The sequence below is a fragment of the Nycticebus coucang genome, chromosome 18 (assembly GCF_027406575.1).
Source record: "Nycticebus coucang isolate mNycCou1 chromosome 18, mNycCou1.pri, whole genome shotgun sequence".
NCBI classification, from domain to species: domain Eukaryota; kingdom Metazoa; phylum Chordata; class Mammalia; order Primates; family Lorisidae; genus Nycticebus; species Nycticebus coucang.
Window position 1 is genome coordinate 11851531 of NC_069797.1, and position 10944 is coordinate 11862474.

At 52.3% G+C, this 10944-nt stretch overlaps 1 protein-coding gene across 1 annotated transcript in view; it reads right to left on the bottom strand.

Moving 5' to 3' along the window:
• The window catches only part of ALKBH5 (alkB homolog 5, RNA demethylase), a 32023-nt gene extending 26818 nt beyond the window's left edge, over positions 1–5205 (bottom strand). Inside the window, exon 1 of the mRNA XM_053569176.1 lies at positions 3663–5205. Within this exon, the coding sequence (XP_053425151.1) occupies positions 3663–4432 (770 nt within the window). The 5' untranslated portion in view covers positions 4433–5205. The remainder of the gene's footprint in view (positions 1–3662) is intronic.
• Between the last annotated feature and the right edge of the window lie 5739 nt (positions 5206–10944).

The following is a 10944-nucleotide window of genomic DNA, read 5'->3' on the forward strand; positions in this document are numbered from 1 at the left end:
GGGGTGTAACTATCCACCTCCACTGGGCCTGAACTCTGAAGGGATGAGCCATGTTTCAGGCTCCACCAAATCCCTAGCCTCTTTTCCCACCAAGATAGCAGGAGATCATTAAGTAATTGTGTATTAAAGCAAGTAGCTACCCTGCGCCAGGCCCTCTATTAGACACCAAATCACCACAATTTAATTCTAACAGGCTTTGGAAGTTGGCGTCTTTTCCACTCCACAGATGGGAAAGCCAGAGAACACCCACAAGATCCCTAAGCAAATCACAGGAAGAGCTGGATTCAAAGCCTGAGGCAGCACTTTTCAGGATACTTTCTGAACCTCCCACCCTAACTCCACAGCCAAGTCTGAATTCAGGAGGGGTGGGAAGGGTCTGGGAAAGCTTTAAGACTTTACTATTCTAAGGAAAAGATGAAGAGAATTTTCCTGATGATGCAATCTTGTTGTTGATCACTAACAGACCTGCATATTAAGAATTTGAGGGCTTGGCGCCTGTAGCTCAAGTGGCTAAAGTGCCAGCCACATACACCTGAGCTGGCAGGTTCGAATCCAGCCCAGGCCCACCAAACAACAATGACGGCTGCAACCAATAAATAGCCGGGCCTTGTGGCAGGCGCCTGTAGTCCCAGCTATTTGGGAGGCTGAGGCAGAAGAATCGCTTGAACCCAGGAGTTGGGAGGTTGCTGTGAGCTGTAAAGCCACGGCACTCTACCCAGGGTGACAGCTTTTTGAGGCTCTGTCTCAAAAAAAGAAAAAAAAAAAGAATTTGAGGCTTGGCACCTGTAGCTCAAGTGGCTAAGGTGCCAGCCATATATACCAGAACTGGCAGGTTCAAATGCAGCCTGAGCGTGCCAAACAACAATGACAACTACAAACAAAAAATAGCCGGGCGTTATGGCAGGAGGCTGAGGCAAGAGAATAGCTTAAGCCCAGGAGTTGGAGGTTGTTGTGAGCTGTGATGCCACAGCACTCTACCCAGGGCGACAGCTTGAGGCTCTGCCTAAAAAAAAAAAAAAAAAAAAAAAAAGAATTTGTAACTTGGTCGGGTGCAGTGGCTCGCACCTGTAATCCTAGCATTCCAGGAGGCCGAGGTGGGAGGATTGCTTGAGCTCAGGAGTTTGAGGTTGCTGTGAGCTGGACTGAGGCCACAGCTCTCTACACCCAGGCGACTGAGCAAGATTCTGTCTAAAAAAATAAACTCAAAACTTCTTTTCTTCAATCCAGGGGTATGCATATGCTTGGGAATACGGGAATGGGGAGTCTCAAAGTTAAAAAATGTCTTGTGATCTCCCCCATTAAGCATCAGACTACTGCTAGACCTCCTGATAACAACCTTTAGGGCCTACCTACACAGAAAATTAATACCCCTTTAAGAGACTAAATGATCCTTATGTGAGGTCCTTTTAGCACTGAGAGCCCTCCAAGTGAATCACGCCCAATCTGCTGCATACAGCAAGCCCCTGGGGAATGTCCCTCCTGGAAATCCCATCTTAAAAAGGCCCTGCCAAGCTATCCATTTACTAGCACCATGCAGATCTGAGAACCTCAGAAGCCCAAATGATAGGAGGCATCTGACAGGTAAGCAGTCTTCTAGGTTTCAGATGCATAAGGGAGTCATGCATCTGCTTCTGCTGCCACTGACTTTCCAGACTTTCCCATGAGGTCTTGGACATCAAGGCTCTCCTACTATCCACAACATGAAAGCAACCTTAGCTGTTCAACTCAAATGAGATAGATAACTTGCCCTCATGATAGTAATATAAGTGCTGCCAAAGCAAGCATCGTTGTGAAATTAAAAGGATTCCAAGGAACCCTGCTTCTCCCCATGACTGTGGCCCCACTGACTCACTTCATAGTTTAGCTGCTCCCGACAAAATCTCAATGTGTCTTGACTCTGTACTTGGTGGTGGTCAAACACGCTGCTCTGAAGTCTAGACTTCCTAAGAGGTTTAGGGGATTAATGAATTACATTACTAAGTTTACCTTTTTCAGAGATGGTATGAGGATGCTTCTAAATAAATTTTCACTTCTTATGAACAGAGGTATTTCAGCAGGTAATCTTCTCTGGGGCCAAGGACAATGAACTACTTCTCAGCATATCTGGGACCCAAAATAGGCCAAGAAGCTAAGTTCCGCTGCTCACTTAACTACAAGTCCAGATACTAGGTCAAGAGACCAGGTGCGTTTTGTTTTATTTGGTGATGACAGGTAACACGTTCTTAAGAACCCATGGGCTGGGCGGCGCCTGTGGCTCAGTCGGTAGGGCGCCAGCCCCATATACCGAGGGTGGTGGGTTCAAACCCGGCCCCGGCCAAACTGCAACCAAAAAATAGCCGGGCGTTGTGGCGGGCGCCTGTAGTCCCAGCTACTCGGGAGGCTGAGGCAAGAGAATCGCTTAAGCCCAGGAGTTGGAGGTTGCTGTGAGCTGTGTGAGGCCACGGCACTCTACCGAGGGCCATAAAGTGAGACTCTGTCTCTACAAAAAAAAAAAATAAATAAAAAGAACCCATGGGCTTCTCCGAAGACAAGAGGGGCGAATTTTAAGAGTGTGCTCTATTCCGGCCCAACCACTAATCTATTCAACACCAGAGAAGTCACTCCCCCTCCTGAGAATGGAGAACTTGTACCAATTAAATACTCTTAGAAGCCTTTCCCAGTGAGTATTTTCTCTGTTAAAGAATCTATGAATCGGGCGGCGCCTGTGGCTCAGTCGGTAAGGTGCGGCCCCATATACCGAGGGTGGCGGGTTCAAACCCGGCCCCGGCCAAACTGCAACCAAAAAATAGCCGGGTGTTGTGGCGGGCGCCTGTAGTCCCAGCTGCTCGGGAGGCTGAGGCAAGAGAATCGCTTAAGCCCAGGAGTTGGAGGCTGCTGTGAGCTGTGTGAGGCCACGGCACTCTACCGAGGGCCATAAAGTGAAACTCTGTCTCTACCAAAAAAAAAAAAAAAAGAATCTATGAATCCCTGGAGGTGCCTGTGGCTCAATGGAGTAGGGCACCGGCCCCATATGCCGGAGGTGGCGGGTTCAAACCCAGCCCTGGCTAAAAACTGCAAAAAAAAAGAATCCATGAATCCCAGTTACTCAGGAGGGTAAGGCAAGAAAATCACCTAAGCCCAAGAGCTGGAGGTTGCTGGGTGCTGTGACACCACCTCACTCTGAGGGCTACGGTCTCTTAAAAAAAAAAAAAAAAAGAATCCATGAACATTCCTCTGTGAAGGAAATCAAGAATGGAGAAAAGAGAAAGACTTTTATGTAGCAAGTGCAACTTTTTGTTTTTTAGGAATATAGATTTAGAAATGGAAGCCCAGAATGGAAAAGCAATTTGCTTAAAAAAAAAAAAAAAAAAAAGACAATGGGAAACAGATTCCTAATACCTTAAGCCTTCCGGAAAGATAACTTTAGATTAAATTCTGCCAAGCCCATGTTCACCTCAAACCTGCCTTCGGGTACAAAATAATCACATCGGTTCCCCGACCCCTACTTTCTTGCCACACATTTTTACACATAGGCCCCTTCCTTTGCTCCCACAACCTACAAACGTAAGAATGGGTCAGAAATGAAAAAAGTACACACTCCTACTAGCCGCCGCCTCCTGGGCCAGGGTGGGTAGCTAAGGCATCAGGGTGCAGGGCCGCCTCCCTCCACCCGGGTGGGTTACCTGAGCACAGTTACGCTCCCCCTGCGCACGGGCAGGGAAAGCACAGGTTCTGACACCCGGATAGGCTTGAACTGGAACTTGCAGCCGAAGCAGAGCGCGGAGTCGCTAAAGAAGGACACGGACACGATGGGACGCTCGAAGATGTGGATGGGGTCCACGTGAGACACGATGCAGCCGCCGGGCTGGTAGTCGTTGATGACCGCGCTGTTGACGAAGCCCTCGGGGATGACGCGGTGCTCCACCAGCTTCTGGATGACCAGCTGGTGTACCCACTCGGGAATCTCATCCACGTCGCCCGGCGGATAGAGGCGCTCCTGGCCGGGCCCGCGCTTCTGCAGCTGGGCGCCGTACGTGTAGCCCTCGCCAAAGAAGTACTTGTTGCGCAGCGGGGCCCGGTCCACCGTGTGCTCGTTGTATAGGCCCTTCTCAGCGCGAGACACCACCTCGTCGATGCGGGCCTCGATCTTGGCGCACTCGTCCTGGCTGAAGAGGCGCATCTGGCGAATGCCGCTTTTCACCTTGCGCGCCTCCTCCTCCTTCTGCAGTTGCTGCTCCTCATAGTCGCTGCGCTCCGGGTCTGAGTCCTCTTGATACTTGCGCTTGGCCCCAGACACCGGGTAAGGTTCGGCCGCGGCGGCGGCGGCGGCGGCAGCGGCCACAGCAGCGGCGGCCGCGGCCGCGGCCTCTCGGCTGCCCGACTTGTAGTTGTCCCGGGACGTCATGGACTTGAGCTTCTCACGCAGGTCCGTGTAGCCGCTGGCAGCCGCCATGGCCCCCGCGCCACCGCTCTTAGGGTCCTCCGGGGCGGGCGGGACGGCCGGGCATGGCTCTCGGGGGACGCGCCCCGGGGCCCCCGGAGGGAAATGAGGCTCTCAGCGCTGGGCCCCCATTCGTGGGCAGAGGACGCGGCGGGGGGTGTCGAGGGACCAGGTGTGGGGTCGGGCCTCAGAAGCGGCGGGTCATGCAGCGGTAGCGACAACAGGGCGCCTTCCTCCTCCACCTTCTCCACGTCCCAGGGGGCAGGGGCTCCGGCAGCGCCTCATGCCGCGGAGGGCTGCGGCGGAGACTCGGCCTGACTCCCAGTCAGACCCTCAGACGCCCGGCCCGGCCCGCACTTTAAAGCGCTCCTCACGACGTCACGGGCCGCCAGCCCGACGTCCGCCAGCGCCGCTCCTTAGCGGGCTCCTCAGCGCGCACGCGCGGTATGGCTGGCCACCGAGGCTCCGCGAGCTACGGGCATGCGCGTGCGTGCAGACCGGGTCGGCAGACTCAAGCGCAAGCGCAAACGCGGACCGCTCGGCATCCGCCACCCCTCCCCCACTAGCTGAGGAGCTTCGAGGAAGCACTCTCAAATAGCAACCTGTCTCCACAGCGCGGTGCCGCCCGAACCGAAAGGTTCCCTTCGTAGGGGTGCGTTCACAAGGTTAACGCCGCCGCTGTACTGCGTCACGGCATTGTCTGAATGCCGACAGCCGCCTCAGCCCACGGCGCGCAATCGCCGAGGACCCGCCACAACCGAAGCCACCCAGTTACCGCCCCTTTCGGCGCTTCCACTTCTTTAATTGGGCCGCCGACCACGCGCTGGGCGGGCCCAGACTGGAGTGTCCAGAAGTGGGTTGGCAGTTATGACTGTCAATCAGACAGTCTCCTTGGCTACTGCGTCGGTCGCTTAATTAGCGGTGTGGAGGGCAGCGAGGACCCCTAAAGGGTAAATGGGTGGCTAAATAGGTGCCTGAACGGAAATCCCACCAGAGGAACACCCTGAGGACGCCTAAGGAAGCTTCTCAAAACCGCAGGAACTTCTCAAACTGCGGGGCTGAGAGCACAGGTATCCAGCTCCGAACCTAGCTGGCGACAGCCGCAGAAGCTGGACTCGCGTCGCCGGCGCTTCCCCAACACACACACCAGCAGACCGCCGCGGCTCCCCGAAGCGGACGTTCCACGAGTCACGTCCCGGTGGCGGAGAGCGCGTGCGCGGCGAGGCGCGGGGACGCGCCGAGGTTGGCGACTCTTTTCGGTGCTAGAGATGGGCGTTGGGGCACTTCTTCCGAGAGCGACATAAGAGTTTCAGAGATACAAATAGGCGCATGGATAAGGCTAAAATACAGACAGCGACTAGGGAAAATTGCAAAGTTTTGAAGCAAGAGGGCACAGCGCGAGCAAAGGCGTGGCCGTGCGCGGGGCCCTGGGCGGCTCAGACAAACAGGAGTTTCTGCCCGAAAGTCTCCTGTGGCTCCCCAGCGTAGAGTTCAGCCGTTTTGCCCGGAGCCCTAGGCCTTTGTCGGAGACCCTTCGGGCCATGCCTTATCTCCCCTCTTTCGAGTTCTTTAAGCCCAGCCTCTTTCCTTCTACTGCTGGGTCTAAAACGCCTGTCCCCGCTCCCGCCCTAGCCTTGCCCGGGCGGTTTTTGTCAGCTGGAAGGGCAGTACCCCATCACTCATCTTTATTTCTTTATTTTGTTTATTTTTTGAGACAGAGTGGGCCCTCAGTGGAGTGCGGTAATGTCACAGCTCACGGCAATCTCAAACTCCTGGGTTCAAGCGATCCTGCTGCCTCAGGCCCCAGAGAAGCCGGAACGACAGGCGCCCGCCACAACGCCGGGCTGGTTTTTCTATTTTTCTGTGGCCGCAGTCAGGCTGCCTGGGTTTGGATCTTAACTGGGCCTCATATTGGCTCTGTACCCTTGGGCAAGTTTTTTAACTCCTGTGAGCCTCAGTTTCCTCATATATACAACTCTGATAACAATATCCACCTCATTTAGGTTTTGGGGGTTTTTGTTTTCTTTTTGGAGACAGTCTCACTTTATCACTCAGTAGAGTGCTATGGCGTCATAGCTCACAGCAATCTCAAACTTCTGGGCTTATGCAATTTTCTTGCCTCAGCCTCCTGACTTACTGGGATTACAGGCTCCCGCCACAACACCCGGCTATTTTTAGAGACGGGGTCTCGCTCTGGCTCAGGCTGGCCTGGAACCTACGAGCTCAGGTGATCCACCCATATCGTCCTCCCAAGTGCTGGGATTACAGGTGTGAGCCACCGCGCTGGACCTCATTGAGGTGTTCTGAGGATTAAATGGATTAGTATGTACAGGGTCTAACACATAGTAAAAGCTTTTAAACAACTGTGTGTCCACCCCAAACATTCATTTTCATCACATGTTGGACATAATGATGACTACTTAGGAAGCACTTTCCCTAAAGCCTCTGTCAATGCTTCTTGTTTGCAAAGAAGAAAGCAGAGGCCCAAAGAGGGCAAGCAGACTAATCAACAAACAGAGGTGGAATTTGAACACAAGATTCTCTAGCTCCACAATCTGGGTCTTCAACCACCAAGCAAGATTCCCTTAAGAGGTTTCTGGTTCCTGGGCAGGAGGAGGCTGGGGGAATATATGGACACTGGAATCTGGCCAAGCACAGCCCCCCTCTCCTACATGGAGGCAGCAGTGATCATTTTGGTTACTTTTCAGTGCTCCCAGAGACCTGGTGCATCTTGCCATACCTGTCTGGGACCCCAAGCCTTCACGAGTTGACTGTCTTTAGGCTTCCATGCCACCCGGACATTTCTCCTCTTTTGTTGTCATCTTACATTAAGCTGGGGACCCTGGGGTCCAGTCCCCCCTGCTCTGGGTTTTCCCCTATTTGCCTGAAGTTCCTGTATTTCCAAATCTTGGCCCACATTGGGTCCTAGAGCAGTGGTTCTCAACCTTCCTAATGCCACGACCCTTTAATACAGTTGCTCATGTTGTGGTGACCCCCACACATGAGGAGCCGTGTCTCGGTTCTTAAGACCATCGGAAATAATGTGTTTTCTGATGGTCTTAGGCGACCCCTGTGAAAGGGGAAAGGGTCGTTCAACCCCCAGAGGGGTTGCGACCCATAGGTTGAGAACCACCGCCCTAGAGGGTCTGACTCTCCTGGCACCCATGACTTCCCACTGTCTGCCTCATGGGAATTGTTACCATCTCTTGGGAGGCCTCAGCCTCTCTGACTGCCACAGAGTCAACAAAGCTAATGCCTTATGTCCTAGGGTCTTGTAACCCAAAAGTCCTGATATGTGGTTACCCAAGGATGTGTAACAAACCACCCCAAACCTTGGACCTCAATCACTTATTTAGCTCACAAATTTACAGTCTGTCCACAGTTCAGCCAAAAAGGCTCCTCTCAGCCTCACATGCATCAGGTGGGGCGTTTTTTTTTTTTTTTTCAGTTTTTTGGGCAGGGCTGGGCTTGAACCTGCCACCTCCTACCCCTTTGAGCCACAGGTGCCACCCCCTTTGTTTTCTTTTGAGAGAGGGTCTCACTGTGTTGCCCAGGCTAGAGTGCCCTGGCGGCATCCTAGCTCACAGCAACCTCAAATTGCTGGGCTCAGGGGATCCTCCAGCTTCAGCCTCCCAGCTGGGAGTACAGGTGCCCACCACAACCCTCAGCTGATTTTTTTGTTTATAGTAGAGAGAGGGTCTCACACTTCTAAGCTAAAGGGATCCTCCTGCTTCGGCCTTCCTGAATGCTAGGATTACAGGCATGACCCACTGCATCCAGCCTCGGCTGGAGTTTCTTAACCAAGAGGAGTCACTTCTTCACACAGCAGCCCACCTGTTTTCATTCTTTGCCATATCATCCCTCCCTGTGCCTCATAGTTTAGCTTGACTGGGGAGGAGCTTTCAGTGCAAATGTAATTAGTGAGCCTAACACCCCCCCCACCCCCCACACACACACCCTGTGTATAACTGCACAGCGCTTTCAGAAGTGAGTTAGTGGAGGGAAGGCCTCAGGGCTGCCTGGCATTAGAGACCAGCGCACCCTGTCATACTGAACGAGGCGCCAGGACTGCAGGCAGACCCCCAGGGGTCAGCCAGGTGAACACCTCAAGCACAGCCCTTGCCCCAGTGGTAACTTGATTGATAATAACATACTCTTTCTGGCACCTTCCTTCCTCTGCTTCTGGGGAAAAGCCTACCCAAGGCAGTGGTGAAAACTGGCATTTGTATCAGGGGCTCTTTCTTGATCTTCCCCATCCAGGATTGTCTGATTGACCCCTCACCACCTGCCAGCTGGACCTCCCAAGTTAACTAATTTCTTCCCACCCTGCCACCATTATGCCAGTCTGAGCCAGAGCTTCCTTGCTGACACTGCAGCAGCCTACCCTCACTCTCCGCTCAGTGGTCACGGTAGCTTTTCCAGGTACAATCTGTGCAGGTTGTTCCACCCCCATGGGAAAACTTTTCTGGGATGAAATCCTATCTAGATCCTTAATGTGACCTGGAAATCCCTACCCAGTCTGCCCTTGCTGGCCTCTTCAGTCTCAGGGTTATCTTCATCACATGGCTAACTCTCACTCACAGGTCTTGTTAGTAATTATTTGACTATGACTAACTCCCAGTACCTGATATTTTCCTGTTACTCAATAGGTATTTAATAACTATTGAATGGTTAAATGAGTAAATAAATCCTTCCTCTGATATCAAGGATTCTGCAGTTATGCCCCCATCTATCCAATAAATATACCACTCCTAAGCCAAGTGCCTCCACCCCACAAAGCTCCCCAAAGCATCATTACTTTCCATCAACTTTTTTTGAGACAGTCTTATTTGTCACCCTCAGTAGAGTACTGTGGCATCACAGCTCACAGCAACCTCAAACTTTTAAGCTCAAGCGATTCTCTTGTCTCCACCTCCCAAGTACCTGGAACTACAGGCGACTGCCACAACACCAGCTATTTTTAGAGACGAGGTCTCACTCTGGCTCAGGCTAGTCTCTAATTTGTGAGCTCAGGCAATCCACCTGCTTTGGCTTCCCAGTGTGCTAGGCTTACAGGCATGAGCCACCACGCCTGGCCCCATAACAGGTATTTTTTAAATGCCTACTTCTGCTTTAGGCATCATCTTAGGCTCCAGAGGATACAGCAGAGAACACAATTTTCTCTGTTTGCAATACTAATACCCCTCCCTTCCATCTATCCTTAGCAAACTCCTGCTTGTCCTTCAAAACTCAATGCTAACAGTGGCACCTGTAGCTCAAGCGGCTAAGGCACCGGCCATATACACCAGAACTGGTGGGTTTGAATCCAGCCTGAGCCTGCCAAACAACAATGACAACTACAACCAAAAAATACCCGGGCATTGTGGCGAGTGCCTGTAGCCCCAGCTACTTGGGAGGCTTAGGCAAGAGAATCACTTAAGCCCAGGAGTTTGAGGTTGCTGTGAGCTGTGACGCCATGGCACTCTACCCAGGGTGATAGCTTGAAGCTCTGTCTCAAAATCAAACAAACAAACTCAATGCTAACATACCAGTCTCTGGGTAGCCCCTTTCTGATTTCTTCCTCTTAACACTACACCACTTTCTTTTTTTTTTTTTTCTTCCAGAAGATAAATTTAATCTAATTTATATACTTCTAGGTACATCGATAACCAAAATGTGGCCACCTAATGGCTCAAATCAACTCCTGGTTTCTAGCTGCCCCAGGATTGCAAAATAAAAAGATCCACGTTCCTTATTCTTTACACAAAATGCGTTTTTTAAAAAAGTGAGAGGTCTAGGGACCTATACATAGAAAGCAACAGTGAAAATGGAGAGGGAGGCAGGTGTGCAGGAGGAGAGTCCCACCCTCCACCCCACCCTCCCAGGGCCCTGGAGCCCCTGTGACATGGCAGGAGGCAGCTGTCAGCTCTTAGCTCTAGGAGCAGCCAAAAAGGCTTTCCATGGCATTGTGGCCTCAGTGTGGTGGTGGTGGGGGCTGTAGGCTGTAGTGGGCCCCACAGAGGGAGCATAGCTTCCCCTAAGCAAGCACCGTGGCATGACATGCTCATTCAACTCTGGAACTGGAGGCCTAGAGCGGATCCCGGTCTCATGAGGTGTGTGTCAAATGTATATGCATGTAAGAGGATATTCATGGGGATGAGAGGGATCCAAAACGGGGTTTTGGGGTCTTCGCAAATGACCACAGGTGGCAGACATGCCCTGCCTGGCTGCTAAACTCAGGGGAGTACTATCCTCCCCTGTGATCAGATTGGCTGCCACCAGAGATGTGGCTGCTGCCCGTGCCAGACCAGATAGTCTAGGGCTAAAGGAAGACACCCTGTGGCTCCAAAGTCCTTGGGCTGGGGGAAGGGTGTCCCCACTGTAGTGTGCCCGGCAGTTTGAGGTTTTGGCTTGCTCCTTTGGAAACGGAAAAGAAAAAGGGAGAAAAGGGAAGAGGACACAGAGGAGGAGGAGGAAAAAGAGAAAGATGAGGAAAAGGAGGAGAGACAGAGGTGGCACAAGAGGGGGTCTGGAATGCTTTTGTG